Here is an 18,925-nt window from a genome sequence, read left to right as displayed (position 1 = left end):
GGAAATGAAGGGTGCATCCATTAGCCAAATTTGGCCAAATATCTGAGATCATTAAACAGCTACTTGCATTCCTACTGTGCGCTACACAACATCAGGGCACCCCAAAGTGCTTTACAGTCAATGTTACTTGGAATTATTGGAAATTTGCACTATACATATTTCTCAACTAAAGTGCGCACAGGAACTCTCACAAACAACAATGACCAGAATGGTGCTGGGATGATATGGTTGAGGGACAAATATTGACCAGGAAAGCAGGGGGATTCACATGCACCCTCCAACAACTTATAAAACACTACAAAGTGCTGCAAAGGCAGATTATAAAACAAATTATGACACAAAGTCACATTAGAAGATATTTGATTTGATTTATTATTGTCACATGTATTAGTATTCAGTGAAAAGTATTGTTTCTTGCATGCTGTACAAACAATGCATACCGTACATAGGGAAGGAAGGAGAGACTGCAGAATATAATGTTACAGTTATAGCAAGGTGTAGAGAAAAGATCAACTTAATACGAGGTAGGCCCATTCTAAAGTCTGATGGCAGTAGGGAAGAAGCTATTCTTGAGTCGGTTGGGACGTGACCTCAAACTTTGGTATCTTTTTCCAGACGGAAGAAGGTGGAAGAGATAATGTCCAGGGTGAGTGGGGTCCTTAATTATGCTGGCTGCCTTTCTGAGGAAGCGGGAATTATAGATTGAGTCAATGGATGGGAGGTTGGCTTGTGTGATGGACTGGGCTACGTTCACGACCTTTTGTAGTTTCCTGCGGTCTTGGGCAGAGCAGGATCCATACCAAGCTGTGATACAATCAGAAAGAACGCTTTCTATCGTGCATCTGTAGAAGTTGGTGAGGGTCGTAGCTGACATGCTAAATTTCCTTAGTCTTCTGAGAAAGTAAAGTCGTTTGTGGGTTTTCTTAACTATAGTGTCGGCATGTGGGGACCAGGAGAGGTTGTTGGTGATCTGTACACCTAAAATCTTGAAGCTTTCGACCCTTTCTACTTCGTTCCCATTGATGTAGACAGGGGCATGTTCTCCACTAAGCTTCCTGAAGTCGATGACAATCTCCTTCGTTTTGTTGACATTGAGGGAGAGATTATTGTCGTCGCACCAGTTCACCAGATTCTCTATCTCATTCCTATACTCTGACTCGTCATTGTTTGAAATCCAACCCACTACTGTGGTGTCATCGAAAATCGAGTTAGAGGGGAATTTGGCCACACAGTCATAGGTGTATAAGGAGTATGGTAGGGGGCTGAGGACACAGCCTTGTGGGGCACCGGTGTTGAGGATGATCGTGGAGTAGGTGTTGTTGCCTATCTTTACTGATTGTGACCTGTGGGTTAGAAAGTTCAGGATCCAGTCGCAGAGGGAGGAGCCGAGGCCAAGGAGTTTGGAGATGAGTTTCATAGGAATGATGGTGTTGAAGGCTGAGCTGTAGTCGATAAATAGGAGTCTGACATAGGCGTCTTGGTTATCTAGGTGCTCCAGGGTAGAGTGCAGGGCCATGGAGATGGCGTCTGCTGTGGACTTGTTGCAGCGGTAGGCAATCCGGGAGGCTGGAGCTGATTCATGCCATGACTAACATTTCGAAGCACTTCATGATGATGGATGTCAGAGCCACTGGACGATAGTCATTAAAGCACGCTGCTTGACGTTTTTTTGGTACTACGTTTGGTATTATGTCAAATGGCCAACGGTTTTGTCAAAGAGGCAAGTTTAAAGATAGTTTTAAAGGAGGAAAGCAAGGTAGAGCGGCAGGAATGTTTAGGAAGGGAACTATAGAGTGTAGGTCCCAGACAACTGATGGCACGATCAGCAATGGCAGAGCGATTAAAATTGAGAATGCTCAAGACACCAGAATTAGATATCTCACACGGTTGTGGAGCTGGAGGAGATTACAGGGATAGGGGTAGCCAGGGCCATGGAAAGATTTGAAAACATGAATGAGAATTTTAAAATCAAGATGCTGCTTGCGCTAGTGTCAAGATAGTTCGGTGATTGGTGGTGATAGGTGGATAGGGAGAGTTTGGACCACAGACAGAAAACAAGGTCTTCAGTCTTCCAAATATTGAATTAGAGGAAATTCCTGCACAGTAGTATTTGATGTCAGATAAGCAGTCCTTTAGTTTCGCAACAACTCAGTGAGAGAGGTCCTGCTAAGATCAGTTGAATGCTGTCAATGGATGATGTCCTCAAGGACAGTATGCAGATGAGAAATAGGAGGGAGCTTAAGGACAGATTCTTGGGGAACACCAAAGGTAAGCGTGGGAGCAAGAGGAGAAGGCATCAAAAGTAATAGTCTGGCTATGATTGCATATCTAAGAATAGAAACAAGTGAGAGTGGTCCCCCCCAGCCAGCTAGATGGCAGTGGACAGATGTTAGAGATGGTGTGACCAACCATGTCAAAAGCTGCACACAGTTTGAGAAGGATGAGAGATAGTTTACCTATATCAGTCACACAGCACGTCACTTATGACTTTGATAAGAATCGTTTTGGTACTGTGACAGGGATTCAGACATGGGAGTGCCAGTAAAATAATAATAACCTTTTTATTGCCACAGGTAAGCTTACATTAACAACACTGCAATGAAGTTACTGTGAGAGAGACAGAGATTTAGGAGGTGGCAACACATTCAATAATTTTGGAGAGGAAAGGGGGGTTCCACAGAATTCCTACAGTGCAGAAGGAGCCCACACGGCCCATCTGCACCAATCCTCTGAAAGAGCATCCACCTCACCAAGACCCCACTAACCTGCTCATCTTTGGACACTAAGGGGCAATGCTTTTAGCATGGCCAATCCACCTAATCTGTACTTCTTTGGTTGCAAAGGGACAGTCGTTTGCCAGGACGGTGGCATACTGGTTGGGGGTGATGACGCCCGTTTTAGAAAAGAGGAAAAACACCTGAAAGTAGAGAGTGATGAGCAATATCAGCTCACATAGCGGGTGTGAGGGGTGCAGGGGCAGAGGAGGAGAGTTGGTTACTCAATGGTTTAGTGGAAATAGGGTCAAGGGAGTAGGAGGTGGCTTTTATGGAAAAGACTGAAGAGGGCCTGAGAGAAGATAGAAGAAAGACTAAGAAAAAGATGGGAGTTCAGGGCTGGGGAAGGGAAACTTAAAAGGAAATTTGGCTCAGTGGGTTAGTGGAAGGAAGTGAAGCGATAGGCTGCCCATGGGATCTCACTGTCGTGACAAAGGAGTCCACCCGAACTGCCTGTTGAAGCCGAGAGTGGAAAAGATCGGGGAAAAGGGGTTTAAGGGGACAGTTTGCATAAGAGAAAGAAGCCGGTGTTATCTTGCATTTTGGGATGATCCAGGAAAAGTGTGCTGTCTTAACAGATGAAAACAGGATCGGATTGTGCTTTAGGTGGTCCAGTCAGAGTCCCAAAAGACGTGCTGTTAGGTGAATTGGACATTCTGAATACTCCCTCTGTGTACCCGAACAGGCGGCGTAGTGTGGCGACTAGGGGCTTTTCACAGTAACTTCACTGCAGTGTTAATGTAAGCCTACTTGTGACACAAATAAAGATTATTATTATTTGATGGCAGATGACTAAACCAGTCACCAGTCATAATCTTTCAAGTCTGCTTCCTCTGAACTTAAGGCAGTGGAGCTAAGAGATGGGCCAGAGCAAACTGCCAGGGTGAGAGAAAGCATTTTTAAAATTTGAGACCACAGCATTTAAAGTAGACATGAGGTACAGCTGAGCAAATAAGTAGGATGGTACCTATTTCTAGGGTGAGGAAAGGGGTAAATGGAAAGTGCGACAAATAAACAACACGGTGGCAAATAGGTTAGCACTCCTGCCTCCCAGCTCCCAGGACCCGTGTTCAATTCTGGCCACGGGCGACAGTCTGTGCAGAACCTGCACATTCTCCCAGTGTCTGCGTGGGTTTACTCTGGGCGCTCCGGTTTCCTCCCACAGTCCAAAGATGTGCAGGTTTGGTGGATTGGCCATGCTAAAGAGAAGCCCTCCCAATCAGGCTGATCACATGGAACGTAAGAGGGCTAAATAGGCCGGTTAAGAGGGCACACGTATTCCCGCATTTGAGGGGACTGAAGGCGGACGTGGCAATGTTGCAGGAGACGCACCTAAGAGTAACGGACCAGATCAGATTAAGGAACTGGACTCTAAGACTAGAGGGGTCGCGATCCTGATTAACAAGCGAGTGTCATTCGAGGCGGGAAGAATAGTTGCGGGTGTGGGAGGCCGTTACATTATGGTTAGTGGGAAGCTGGAAGGGCTGCCAGTGGTGCTCGTGAATGTGTACGCGCCAAATTGGAATGATGTGGAGTTCATAATCATAGATTATCATAGAAGTTACAGCGCAGAAGGAGGCCATTTGGTCCATCGAGTCTGCACCGGCTCTTGGAAAGAGCACCCTACCCAAGGTCAACACCTCCACCCCATCCCCATAACCCAGTAACCCCACCCAACACTAAGGGCAATTTTGGACACTAAGGGCAATTTATCATGGCCAATCCACCTAACCTGCACATCTTTGGACTGTGGGAGGAAACCGGAGCACCCGGAGGAAACCACGCACACAGGGGGAGGATGTGCAGACTCCGCACAGACAGTGACCCAAGCCGGAATCGAAACTGGGACCCTGGAGCTGTGAAGCAATTGTGCTATCCACAATGCAACCGTGCTGCCCTGGAGGATGTTGGGGAAGATCCCGGACCTGGATTCACACAAGTTTGTCATGTGGGGGGACTTCAACACAGTCATTGACCCGAGGCTAGACCGGTCGAGCTAAAGTACAGGCAAGGTGCCAGCAATGGCAAAGGAGCTAAAGGGGTTTATGGAGCAGATGAGGGGGGTGGACCCATAGAGATTTGGGCGACCGAGAGTGAAGGAGTTCTCCTTCTACTCGCATGTGCATAAAGTGTACTCCCGGATTGGCTTTTTATCCTGAATAGGGCTTTACTGACGGGGGTAGTGGACACAGAGTACTCAGCGATCACGGTCTTGGACCATGGCCCGCACTGGGTTGACCTACAGGTGAGCAAGGAGGGTGGCCAACGCCCGCACTGGAGATTGGTTGTCAGACTTTTAGCAGATGAGGAGTTGTGCGGGCGGGTGAGGAAATGTATCCAGAACTATCTGGAAGTTAATGATAAGGGGGAATGGGCCTATCTGTGGGACGTACTGGGACGGTTTGGATTTGGGCGGCGTTTCATCGACTGGGTCAGGCTGCTGTATCAGGCGCCCGTGGCAAGTGTACGGACGAACAGGCTGACCTCGGGCTATTTTAGGCTGCACCGAGGGACGAGGCAGGGATGCCCCTCTCCCCTCCCCGCTGTTGTTCGCACTGGCCATAGAGCCGCTGGCAATTGCGCTGAGGTGGCCCAGGAATGGGAACGACTACATAAATTAAATTTGACCCGACTAGTTGACCAAATGAAGGAAGATTTCCGAAGGTGGGACATGCTTCCGTTGTCAGGCTGGGAGGGTACAGACAGTGAGAATGACGGTCCTCCCGAGATTCCTGTTTGTGTTTCAGTGTCTCCCCATCTTTATTCCACGGACCTTCTTTAAACGGGTCAATAAGGTGATCTCTGGCTTTGTATGGACGGGTAAGACCCCGCGAGTAAAAAAGGGGCTGGAGCGCAGCCGGGGGGAGGGCGGGCTGGCGCTGCTGAACTTTAGTAATTATTATTGGGTGGTGAACATAGCCATGATTAGGAAGTGGGTGGCGGTGGTGATGGTGTCGATGTGGGAGCGAGTAGAGGTGGTTTGGGGGCATTGGTAACGTTCCCGCCGGCACGGTACTCCACCAGCCCTGTGGTGGTAGCGGCCCTGAGAGTCTGGGGGCAATGGAGGAGACATGTGGGAGCATCGGTCTGGTCTCCAATCTGCAATAACCATCGGCTTGCCCCGGGGAGGCTAAATGGAGAGTTCCGGATATGGCAAAGAGCAGGGATCGGGAGGATTGGAGATCTGTTTATAGAGGGGAGCTGTCCCAGCCTGAGGGAGTTGGAGGAGAAATTCTAACTGACGGGTGGAAATGAGTTTAGGTACCTGCAGGCGCAAGATTTCCTGCACAGGCAGGTCTCAACCTTCCCGCTCCTATCACCAAGGGGGATACAGGACAGGGTAGTTTCCAGAATGTGGGTGGGAGAAGGGAGGGTTTCGGACATTTACAAGGAACTCTTGGGGCCAGAGGAAAAGCAAACTGAGCAGCTGAAACACAAGTGGAAAGAGGAGTTGGGAGGAGAGATGGAGGACGGTCTCTGGGCGGATGCGTTGAGTAGTCAACGCGTCCACAACATGTGCCAGGCTCAGCCTGATACAATTCAAGGTTGTTTACCGGGCTCACATGACAGTGGCCCGGGTGAGCAGGTTATTGGGGTGGAAGACAGGTGCACAAGGTGTGCGGGAGGACCAGCGAACCCATGTCCATACGGTCTGGGCATGCCCGAAGCTTAGGGGATTCTGGCAGGGGTTTGAAGATGTCATGCCCATGGTGTTAAAAACAAGGTTGGCACCGTCCAGAGGTGGTGATTTTCGGGGTGCCGGAAGATCTGGGTATCCAGAAGGAGAAAGAGGCAGACGTTCTGGCCTTTGCCTCCCTGGTAGCCCGGAGACGGATATTATTAGCCTGGAGGGACTCAAAGCCCCCGAAGTCGGAGACCTGGCTATCGGACATGGCTAGCTTTCTCTGGAGAAAATCAAGTTCGCCCTGAGAGGGTCAATGTGAGGGTTCGCCCGGAGGTGGCAGCCGTTCTTCGGGGGGGGGGGGGGGGTTTAGTTTAGCTTTGATTAGTGTGTAAGAAAGGTGGGACCTGCGAGGGAGGAAGACGGCCTTTGCACTATGTTTACATCTGTATGTACACTGTTTTCTTCTGTTATTGTTATAAAACCATAAATACCTCGATAAAGTGCTTATAAAAAAATAAATAAAGGACCATCCTAAAGTAGGAGGGATGGGGGTGGTGTAGGGAAAGGTTTTCAGAGACCCGGGCAGCTGGAGGCATGGACACTATTGATTGAGCAATGGAAATTGGGGACATTAGGTCTGTCTGCCCTCTCAAATAGTTTTAAATGATCCTATAGCACCATTTCACAAAGCACAGAGGAGGTTTTTGCCAATGCCCTCACCAATATTTATCTCTCAACCAATATCACTTAAACAGATCATCTGTTCATTTACCTCTCTGCTGTTGGTGGAATTTTGCTGTACATAAACTGTCTGCCACATTTCCCACATTACAGTGAGTACACCAAATACTTAACTGGCTTTGCAATGCCAGCCTCGTGACAGACACAATATCTAAAATGTGCTGCAATTATTTTTTTTTACCTCTGCCACAACCTACCTTTGCTCTGGGTTCCTGAAGTGTCGTGGAAGCGGTCGCTCGGCATCCAAGGGTCTTTCACATTCCCCTCTGTCCTTTTCGGAGAGATGGGCTCCTGCTTAATGGAGGTGTCTGGCTTGGTAGGAAGGGCATTCTCCACAGGAGAACGGAAAGCAGGGGCTATTTTGACGTTGGTATGTGGCTGTAAGGTGGAGCTGGGGCTGGGAGACGAATTGTTCAGTAAGGGCAATGGGAATGGTGTTTGGAAAGTGAGCTCAGTCGCGTCACCATGCAGCTTGCTGCGGTTGCTTTCGGTTGCTGAGCTGACTGGCAGTCGTTCCCCAGTAGGATCATAGGATTCTGCAGATGACAAAAATAACTCAGTCAGAAATGCACCAACTGTTACGTACAAACCAGAGACACAGAGTACAGTAAAGATGAATGAAAACAGGAAGCATCATGAACAACAGTCCTGGCGTCCTGCCCCCACCAACACCAGCCACCTGTCTAGCTCTCTCCTAACCAAACCTCACTGCCCAACCCGCTCTTATGCCAGTGTTCCCAACTGCCCCTCCCCAAACCAGCATCCTGCCCCAACTCTTTCCTAACAAGCACCCCAACCTTCTTCTAACCAGCAATCCCTACCCCAAAGCCTCACCCACCACCACCCCTCTCACTTGGCTCTCTCTTAACCAGCCACACCTACCCCCTCCTACCCAGCCTCTGCCCTCCCCAATCATATATCTCCGAAGGCCCTCTCCATCTCGGTCTATCCCACTAACGCCCCGTCCATCCATTCCCCTCCTCATGTCTCCCTTGTGCACCCCTCTTCATAGAATATAGAATCATAGAATTTACAGTGCAGAAGGAGGCCATTCGGCCCATCGCGTCTGCACCAGCCCTTACAAAGAGCACCCTACTCAAGCCCACGTCTCTACCCTATCCCCGTAACCCAATAACCCCCACTTACCTTTTTTTGGGACACTAAGGGCAATTTAGCATGGCCAATCCACCTAATCCGCACATCTTTGAACTGTGGGAGGAAACCGGAGCACCCGGAGGAAACCCACGCGCAGACACGGGGAGAACGTGCAGACTCCGCACAGACAGTGACCCAAGCCGGGAATCAAACCCGGGACCCAGGAGCTGTGAAGCAACTGTGCTAACCACTATGCTACCGTGCTGCCCTAACATCCCCGCCCATCCATTCCCCTCCTCATGTCTTCCCTGTCCATCCCTCTCCTAACAGTACAGTTTATCCTATTCTTAATCCAACAGGGATAAATGGGATGGGATGCCTGATCCGAAACCAGGGTCCGAATTAATTTGGGATGAAACTCCACACAATACTGCACTGGCTGGATTATATGCCAAATTCTTCTGACTGAAAGAATCTTTGAGATACACCTTGCAGTCCCTGAAGGATTTCGATTCTCTTGCCCCTCAGTGTACTCATCTCCAGGGTAATCTGTGCAGAAGACAAAAAGGGGTGCAATGAGAAACGGCAACATCTAGTGTTGACAGTGCTGTGAACACTGAAAACTCTCACAATATTATCATTCGGAAGTATTGCACATCCTCCCCGTGTGTGCGTGGGTTTCCTCCGGGTGCTCCGGTTTCCTCCCACAGTCCAAAGATGTGCAGGTTAGGTGGATTGGCCATGTTAAATTGCCCTTAGTGTTGGGTGGGGTTACTGGGTTGTGGGGATAGGGTGGAGGTGTTGACCTTGGGTAGGATGCTCTTTCCAGGAGCCGGTGCAGACTCGATGGGCCGAAAGGCCTCCTTCTGGACTGTAAATTCAATGATAATCTATGATTAATCTAGGACAAAGGTTCGGCACAACATCGTGGGCTGAAGGGCCTGTTCTGTGCTGTATTTTTCTATGTTCTATTGTTTTTCTTTATCCTTTCATGGGATTTGGGTATCACTGGCAAGGTAGCATTTGTGGGCCAGCGGTGAATGCTCTCGAGTGAGTGGCTCGCAAGGCCATTTCAGGGGGGAGTTCAGGAGTCACCCACAATAATATATTTCAATAAATTTCTAGATTATCAAAGGAATAAAGGATTGAGAGGGCTCCAAATAGATCAGGTGTTAAAACTGGGTTAGAGGACATTTTAAAATTCATTCTCAGGGTGTGGGTGTTGCTGGCAAGGTCTCATTTCCTTCCCACCCCTAGTAACTCTGAAGAGGGGTGGCTGGTGACCCTTCTGTGCTAGATGTCAGTGATAATAATAACCACATCGCTTGGGTCCTAGATTCAATTCCTGGCTTGGGTCACTGTCTGTGCGCTCTCCCCATATCTGCGTGGGTTTCCTCCGGGTGCTCCGGTTTCCTCCCACAGTCCAAAGACGTGCAGCTTAGGTGGATTGGACATTCTGAATTCTCCCTCTGTGTACCCGACCAGGTGCCGGAGTGTGGCGACTTGGGGATTTTCACAGTAACTTCATTGCAGTGTTAATGTGACATACTTGTGACACTAATAAAGATTATTCTTTAGAGGTCTTTAAAATAATGAGGGGCATAGATGAGGTAGATAGTCAACATCTTTTCCCAAAGGTAGAGGTCTAAGACTAGAGGGCATTGATTTAAGGTGAGAGGGGAGAGATACAAAAGGGTCCAGGGGGACAATTCTTTCACACAGAGGGTGGTGAGTGTCTGGAACGAGCTACAGAGGCAGTAGTAGAGGTGGGTACAATTTTGTCTTTTAAAAAGCATTTAGAGTTATTTGGGAAAGACGGGTATGGAGGGCTGTGGGCCAAATGCGGGCAATTGGGACTAGCTTAGTGGTAAAAACCGGGCAGAATGGACAAGTTGGGCTGAAGGGCCTGTTTCCATGCTGTAAACCTCTATGACAATAGGCCAAAGTCTGAGGGGTGGGGCGGGCAGAGAACACGAGGCTATTGTGCGCCACGACCCACCCTCCCCGCTGCCGACCACCACGCTAACAAACGTCATATCCCACCAGTCCTGTTATCAACCCTCCCCAAACACATTTGCATTATCAAATATATTATCCCATCAATGCCTCTTCGACCTCGTCAAATATCACATCCCGTTCATTAGTTTAACTGCAAAACAACTTTTATTCCAATATAACAGTGGCATCATCCCAAAAGTACCTGTTGTTTAAGAACCAACAGCTTTTGAACTTCGATGTAAGTGGCTTGAAGTGCAGCACGTGCCTGCAGCAGGTTACCATCCAACCCTTGCAATGTCTTGTTCAACTCATCCTCCCGCAGCGAAATGCTCAGCAACTGGTCCAGTTGGCACCTTTCTGGAATCAGATGACCGACATGTTGGGTCCTGACCCACTTTAACAAAACATACACCTTACTGGGGGGTGAGATCATGATTGCACATTGAACACATCGGAGTCATCTGCTTGGTGTCCAACGGCTCCAATAGATGGAATATTGTGCCATGTTTGGCTGCAGTATAAATCTTTATGAAGTCCAGAGGACACTGGAATCAACTGCTTTGTCACGGTTAATTGGATGGTGAGTCAGTGTGTGGATGGGACTGAGGGGATACCTTTCTCAGAGAGAGGGCACAGGCATGATGGCTCAAATGGCTTCCTGGTGTACTATAAATTTCCATATTTCCAGGGTTCTGAATTGCAAGCCTCATTTGGCTTTCAGATGCTGACCTGTATTGCTGAACAGACAATGATCTGCATGGGCCATTACTACAAAATCAAAACACTGTAGAGGCTGGGAAGCTGAAATAAAGAGACCAATGCAGGAAATACTCAGCAAGTCAGGTGGTATTGGTAAAGAGAAAAAGAGATCGTCATTTTAGGTTGATGACCTTTAGGCTGAACTGCAAGAGGTTGGTGATGGAACAGGTTTTAAGCAGGTTTAGAGGAAGGGAAGTTCAGGAAAATCTTTGGAGGTGAGGGCAAAGGCCAAAAGGAAAGTTCTGTGATAGGATAGAAGACAGAAGAGTTTGAATAACAAATCGATGGTGGTGCAAGGCAAAGGCGATGATCATGCAACACAAAGAAACAAAAGATGGATCTTGCAGATGTTTAAAGGGCAAAACCGCTGCCTGAATAAAGCAGGAGCAGTCATTGTGTCAAATTGCTGAACTCTGCTTCCGGTGGCGGCTATAAAAGAGTAAGTCGCACATTTGGTGGCTCACGCTCTGGTCGGACTTTTGGACCTTTCCCCTGTTTTTCTACCAGATTTGAATTGTAAAACGGATGTTAGTGGCAATTGTTTACTGAATTCCCACTTCGGTGCATGGCGAGAATGGCTAGAAGTGTTTGTAAGGGCAGAAACAAAATGATAGAGAAGGCTTGGGCTGTAGCTGCAACAGAAGACAGCATGGCGGCGGTTCGGAACTCTGGCTTGTCGACCCAGCAGTCTATGGAGCAGCTGTTGCAAGTAATTCAGGACAGCTTTGCTACGCAGAATCGGGACTGCTTGGACCCGATAAAAGAGTCAATAGAGCGGTTGGAGCATAGATTGGACGCCCAGTATCGGGCGATCCAGAAGGTGGAGATGGCGCTGGCAGAGCAGGAGGAACATCAGACTACGGTGGAGCTGGAGGTGGGGAAGCTGAGGGGCCAGCAGAAGAAGCTCCTGGAGATGTTGGAGGAACTAGAAAATAGGACCCGTCGGCAGAACCTAAGAATCGTCGGGCTCCCGGAGGGGTCCGAAGGAACGGACGCTGGGGCATACATCGCAGACATGTTTGAGAAGCTGCTGGGGGATGGGGCAGTCTCCTGGCCCTTGGAGGTGGACAGGGCTCACAGAGCACTCGCGAGGAAGCCGCGAATGGGAGACCCCCCCCCCCAAGGGCAATGGTGGTGAGATTCCACAGGTTCTCAGATAAGGAGCGCATTCTACAGTGGGCCAAGCAGACACGGAGCTGTAAATGAGACAATAGCATCCTGCGGGTCTACAAGGACCTGAGTGTAGAGGTGGCCAGGAGGAGAGCAGGCTTCAAACAGATCAGGTCGATCCTTTTTTAAAAAAAGGTGAAGTTTGGACTGTTATACCCAGCCCGTCTCTGGGTCACGCACGAGGATCAGCACTTCTACTTCGAGTCGCCTGAGGATGCGTTGGACATTGCGAAAAAGGGCTGGTGATGGATTGAGAACTTTTGAACTTGGCTGCAGCATTCATGTTTTTGTTCTTTCTTTTTGTCTCTCTGTTTTTGTAAAACGTTTCCCGTTTTGCGTTAAATGGAAGATGTTTATGATGCCGTTTGCATTGATTTGGAACCAGCGGTACAGCTGAATGAGTTAAGGTTTTCATTTGCACTGTTGGGGGATGCAGGTGTGCTTGTTTTGATCTTGTTGTTTTTCTGTTGGGCAATTGTGATTGTTTGATGTTGGAGTTTGTTTGTATGAGCGGGGTGGCGGGGGGAGGGAACAATAGGTGGGAGACTATCTGGGGCGGAGATGGGGGCCACCGAGCTAGCTGGGCAAGCTAGCTCTCGGAAGCGCAGTGGGGGGGTGCATATGTTTGGTTTGGGAAAGTGATTGAGTTACAGGGTGTTGTTAATAGGGGGGGGGGGTGAATGTTCTGTTGACGAGGGAGGGACTTGGGCTGAGGGACAGAGAGGAGGTTGGGGGCTGCCTGGGGATGGACCGCTGGAGGTGCGGAGCACGGGCTGGAGGCGGGCCTAAAAAAGGGGAAGGCTGATCAGCGGAGGGGGGGGGGGCAATGAGCCCCCCAACTAGGCTGATCACCTGGAATGTTCAAGGGTTAAATGGGCCGGTCAAAAGGGCACGTGTGTTCGCGCATCTTAGGGGGTTGAAGCCAGACGTGGTAATGTTGCAGGAGACGCACCTTAGAGTTATGGACCAGGTTAGATTGAGGAAAGGCTGGGTCAGTCAGGTCTTTCACTCGAGACTAGATTCAAAGACTAGAGGGGTCGCGATCCTGATCAATAAGCTGGTGGAGTTTGAGACGGGTAGAATAGTCTTGGACGTGGGAGGTCGGTACATTATGGTCAGTGGGAAGCTAGAGGGGGCGCAGGTGGTATTAGTAAATGTGTATGCGCCAAATTGGGAGATGTGGAGTTTATAAAGAGGATGCTGGGGAAGATACCGGACCTGGACTCGCACAGATTGGTCATGGGAGGGGACTTCAACACAGCTATGGACCCTGGCTTGGACTGGTCAAGCTTGAAAACGGGTAGGGTGCCAGCAATGGCAAAGGAACTAAGAGAGTTCATGGAGCTGATTGGGGGGGGGGGGTATCCCTGGAGGTGTGGGCAGCTGAGGGTGAGGAGTTCTTCTTCTACTCACGCATGCATAAAGTGTACTCCCGGATTTATTTCTTTATTTTGAGGAGGGCCTTGCTGGCTGGGTGGTGGACACTGGGTACTCGGTGATTACAATCTCAGACCATGCTCCGCACTGAGTAGACCTGCAGGTTAGTAAAGACAGTAACCAGCGCCCGCACTGGAGGTTGGATGTGGGACTTTTGGTGGATGAAGGGGTGTGCCAGCGGCTGAGGAAATGTATTCAGAAGCTACCTGCAGGTCAATGACACTGGGAAAATTTCAGCAGGGGTGGTGTGGGAAGCACTGAAGGCGGTGGTCAGGGGGGAGCTGATCTCGATACGGGCCCATAGGGAGAAGGTGGACAGGGCAGAGACAGACCGACTGGTAAAAGAGTTACTACAGATTGATAGGAGGTATGCGGAGACCCCAGAGGCAGGGCTTTTAAGGGAACGATGATTGTGTTCCAGACGTTATTGGGAAGGACCAGACAGGCTTTGTTAAGGGCAGGCAGTTGGTAGCCAGTGTAAGAAGGCTGTTAAATGTGATCATGATGCCCCCGGAAGGTAGGGAGGTGGAGGTAGTGATCGTAATGGATGCAGAAAAGGCTTTTGATCAGGTAGAATAGGACTCTCTGTGGGAGATACTGGGACGGTTCGGATTCGGGCAGGGCTTTATTGACTGGGTCAGGTTACTGTATCAGGCTCCAGTGGCAAGTGTACGGACGAATAGGACAACATTGGACTATTTTAGACTGCACCGGGGGGTGAGACAGGGATGCCCCCTCTCCCACTGTTGTTTGCGCTGGTTATAGAGCCGTTGGCAATTGGCAATTGCTCCGAGAGCCTCAAGGGGCTGGGGGAGAAGAGAGGGGGCACAGGGTTTCACTCTATGCGGATGATCTGCTTTTGTATGTTTCGGACCCAATAGAGGGGATGGAAGAAATCATGAGGACTCTAGGGGAATTTGGCCGGTTTTAAGGGTATAAGCTTAATATGGGAAAGAGTGAGATGTTTGTGGTCCAGGCGTGGGGATAGGAGAGGCGACTGGGAGACCTGCCGTTTAGGTTGTAAAGGGAAGCTTTAGGTACCTAGACATCCAAGTGGCGCGGGAATGGGACCGGCTGCATAAATTGAATCTGGCCCGGCTGGTGGACCAAATGAAGGGCGATTTTCCGAGGTGGGACGCTTTTCCGTTGTCTCTGGCCGGGAGGGGGCAAACGGTGAAGATGACGGTCACATGGTTAGGCCACATTTGGAATACTGCATGCAGTTCTGGTCGCCTCATTACCAGAAGGATGTGGATGCTTTAGAGAGGGTGCAGAGGAGGTTCACCAGGATATTGCCTGGTATGGAGGGTGCTAGCTATGAAGAAAGGTGGAGTAGATTAGGATTGTTTTCGTTGGAAAGACGGAGGTTGATGGGGGACCTGATTGAGATCTACAAAATTATGAGAGGTATGGACAGGGTGGATAGCAACAAGCTTTTCCAAGAGTGGGGGTGTCAATTACAAGGGGTCACGATTTCAAGGTGAGAGGGGGAAAGTTTAAGGGAGATGTGCGTGGAAAGTTTTTTTACGCAGAGGGTGGTGGGTGCCTGGAACGCCTTGCCAGCAGAGGTGGTAGAGGCGGGCACAATCGCATCATTTAAGATGCATCTAGACAGATATATGAATGGGCGGGGAACAGAGGGAAGTAGATCCTTGGAAAATAGAAGACAGGTTTAGATAAAGGATCTGGATCGGCGCAGGCTGGGAGGGCCGAAGGGCCTGTTCCTGTGCTGTAATTTTCTTTGTTCTTTGAGAGGTAAATGGCTTTTGCACTATGTTTATGGTTTCATGTATATTATTTATTTTGTTGTTGTCACTATACCAAAAATACCTCAATAAAATGTTTATTTTTTAAAAAATTGCTGAACTCAAAAGTGTTTCGTTCAGAAAGCTGCAAAAGTTCCTAATCGAAAGATAAGGTGCTGTTACTCCGGGTTTCGGTGGAGCTTCTCTGTGGAGGCTGAGGATAGACAAGTTAGAGTGATCTAGAGAAATAAAATGGCAAGGCAGCACAAGATCAGGGTCACGCTTGCAGACTGAATGGAAATGTAAACAAAGCTTGGAGGGGAGCTCATCAGTAACTGCTCAAGTAGGGGTTGAGGGTCTCCCCACTACAGCTCATGTGGAGAAAAGAGGGGAAGTCAGCACAACATCATCATAGAATTAGATGGAATATTTTGAGTACACTGGGGCTATTCTAGCAGAATCACCAGATGCTGATCTGTATATTCCAATCCCAAGTAATCTAGAAGAGTCATTTACTTACCTCTTTTGCTTTTGAGTTTCCTTCTCTTATTCTTCCTTTCCAAACAAGGGACTTCTGAAGACAAAACATCCTACACAAGCAGAGAAAAATCAATTGATCACATGGAGCCCATTCAACCCATCGTCCATTATACTACATTGCCACGATCAATTGCACATATGATTGGGATTAGACATCTCATTTGCTGGATTAGTTCAAGCCCAGCTAATAGTCAAATAACATAATCTGAGTAGTTAACAGTGGTCATGAAGAACAGTTGTACTGTTGAAACTGTCTCTTTTGGACTTCCGGGTGCGGCGATGACCAGCTGAGTCGCACGTTTCGGCAGCTCCCGGTGGAACGGACTTTTGGGCTTTTAATAAGAGCCCCAACGGCAATTTTAACGGCTAAAAGTACTGTGCGGTGAACCAGAAGGGAATCCCCCCTGGATACGGATGGAAAAAGGAGAGGAAGGTGGCCGGATTGCGGTGGATCCTTTAGAGCAGCGGCAAGGAAGGCAAGCAAAAACCAAGATGGCGTCGGAAGGTGGCAGTTTAATATGGGGCCCTGAACAACACGAGTTTTTGAAACGCTGCGTGGAAGAACTCAAAAAGGAAATGAAGAAGGAGCTGTTGGCCCCGATATTACAGGCGATCGAAGGGCTAAAGGAGGAGCAAAAGACCCCGGAGCGGGAGCTTCGGGTCGTGAAGGCAAAGGCTGCCGAGAATGAGGACGACATACAGGGCCTGGTGGTGAAGACGGAGATGCACGAGGCACACCATAAACGATGTGTGGAAAGGCTGGAGGCGCTGGAGAACAACGCGAGGAGGAACAACCTAAGGATTCTTGGTCTTCCTGAAGGTGCGGAGGGAGTGGACGTCGGGGCATATGTGAGCACGATGCTGCACTCGTTAATGGGAGCGGAGGCCCCGGCGGGTCCGCTGGAGGTGGAGGGAGCATACCGAGTGATGGCGCGAGGACCGAGAGCAGGAGAAATTCCTAGAGCCATAGTGGTGAGATTCCTCCATTTTAAGGATAGAGAGATGGTCCTTAGATGGGCAAAGAAAACTCGGAGCAGTAAGTGGGAGAACGCGGTGATCCGCGTATACCAAGACTGGAGTGCGGAGGTGGCGAGAAGGAGGGCGAGCTTTAATCGGGCCAAGGCGGTGCTTCACAAAAAGAAGATAAAATTCGGAATGCTGCAACCGGCAAGACTGTGGGTCACATATCAAGGGAGGCACCAATTACTTTGAGACGGCGGATGAGGCGTGGACTTTTATCGTGGAAGAAAAATTGGAATGAGCGGGTTAATAAAAAAAGAACGTTTGAAACAAAGTGGTGGGGCAAGTATGGGGGGCGAAGAGGGGGGTAAAAAGGGGGGAAAGAGGAGTTTTATGTTATTAATCCTGCGATGTGGTAACTTTTCTTTCTTCCACAGGAGGTGGTGGGGGGAGGAAAGGAGGTGGAGGAGATGGGGCGTTGGCCATTGGGGGCGGGGCCAAGGGGGAAGCGCGGGCTCGGTTCCCGCGCTATGATAATCATGGCGGGAATAGGGAAGCAGGAAGGAGGGGGCGTCGCACGGTGCGAGTCGAGGTCACGGGGGGAAGCCGAGGTCGGCCAGAGTTTGCTGACTTCTGGGAGCAACATGGGGGGTGTAACTACGCTCGTGGGGGATCTAGCGGGGGGGGGGAATTATTGGGCTGCTGCTGCTGGGGAGAGGGGGGAGCTGGCATGGGGTGGGATGGGCGGGGGGGGCACCGCCTGGGGGGGACACAGCTGCATGGGAACCGGGTGAGGAGCTGGAAAAAGGGGATGGCTAATCGACAAGGGGGGGGTAAAAAGCCCCCCAACCCGGCTGATCACGTGGAACGTGAGAGGGCTGAACGGGCCGAGAAAGAGGGCACGGGTACTCGCACACCTTAAGAAACTTAAGGCAGACGTGGTTATGTTACAGGAAACGCACTTGAAACTGATAGACCAGGTGAGACTACGCAAAGGTTGGGTGGGGCAGGTGTTCCATTCGGGGCTAGATGCGAAAAACAGGGGAACAGGGGAAGCGGGTAATGTTTGAGGCAAAGACTATAGTGGCGGATAACGGGGGCAGATACGTGATGGTGAGTGGCAAACTACAGGGGGAGACGGTGGTTTTGGTAAACGTATATGCCCCGAACTGGGATGATGCCAATTTTATGAGGCGGATGCTAGGACGCATCCCGGACCTAGAGGTGGGAAAGTTGGTAATGGGGGGAGATTTCAATACGGTGTTGGAACCAGGGCTGGACAGGTCGAGGTCCAGAACTGGAAGGAGGCCGGCAGCAGCCAAGGTGCTTAAAGATTTTATGGAGCAGATGGGAGGTGTAGACCCGTGGAGATTTAGCAGACCTAGGAGTAAGGAGTTTTTGTTTTTCTCCTTTGTCCACAAAGTCTATTCGCGAATAGACTTTTTTGTTTTGGGAAGGGCGTTGATCCCGAAGGTGAGGGGAACGGAGTATACGGCTATAGCCATTTCGGATCACGCTCCACATTGGGTGGACTTGGAGATAGGGGAGGAAACAGAAGGGCGCCCACCCTGGAGAATGGACATGGGACTAATGGCAGATGAGGGGGGGGGTCTAAGGGTGAGGGGGTGCAATGAAAAGTACTTGGAACTCAATGATAATGGGGAGGTCCAGGTGGGAGTGGTCTGGGAGGCGCTGAAAGCAGTGGTTAGAGGGGAGCTGATATCAATAAGGGCACATAAAGGAAAGCAGGAGAGTAGGGAACGGGAGCGGTTGCTGCAAGAACTTCTGAGGGTGGACAGGCAATATGCGGGGGAAAGGCAAAGGCTACACGTAGAATTTGACTTGCTGACAACGGGTACTGCAGAGGCACAGTGGAGGAAGGCACAGGGTGTACAGTACGAATATGGGGAGAAGGCGAGCAGGTTGCTGGCCCACCAATTGAGGAAAAGGGGAGCAGCGAGGGAAATAGGGGGAGTGAGGGATGAGGAAGGAGAGATGAAGCGGGGAGCGGAGAGAGTGAATGGAGTGTTCACGGCATTTTATAAAAAAATATACGAAGCTCAACCCCCGGATGGGAGGGA

At 49.8% G+C, this 18,925-nt stretch overlaps 1 protein-coding gene across 2 annotated transcripts in view; it reads right to left on the bottom strand.

Moving 5' to 3' along the window:
• The window catches only part of LOC140406169 (zinc finger protein 106-like), a 125,809-nt gene that overhangs the window by 39,091 nt on the left and 67,793 nt on the right, over window positions 1-18,925 (bottom strand). For both annotated transcript variants that reach the window (XM_072494304.1, XM_072494305.1), the window contains 4 exons: window positions 15,865-15,934; window positions 10,436-10,590; window positions 8,724-8,784; window positions 7,338-7,676 (listed from right to left, as the gene is read on the bottom strand). In XM_072494304.1, coding sequence (XP_072350405.1) covers window positions 7,338-7,676; window positions 8,724-8,784; window positions 10,436-10,590; window positions 15,865-15,934 — 625 coding nt within the window. The remainder of the gene's footprint in view (window positions 1-7,337; window positions 7,677-8,723; window positions 8,785-10,435; window positions 10,591-15,864; window positions 15,935-18,925) is intronic.

This window comes from Scyliorhinus torazame, unplaced genomic scaffold, assembly GCF_047496885.1.
Source record: "Scyliorhinus torazame isolate Kashiwa2021f unplaced genomic scaffold, sScyTor2.1 scaffold_333, whole genome shotgun sequence".
Taxonomy (NCBI): Eukaryota; Metazoa; Chordata; class Chondrichthyes; order Carcharhiniformes; family Scyliorhinidae; genus Scyliorhinus; species Scyliorhinus torazame.
The sequence above is the reverse complement of the archived record's forward strand: the minus strand, read 5'-3'. Positions and strand labels throughout refer to the sequence as shown.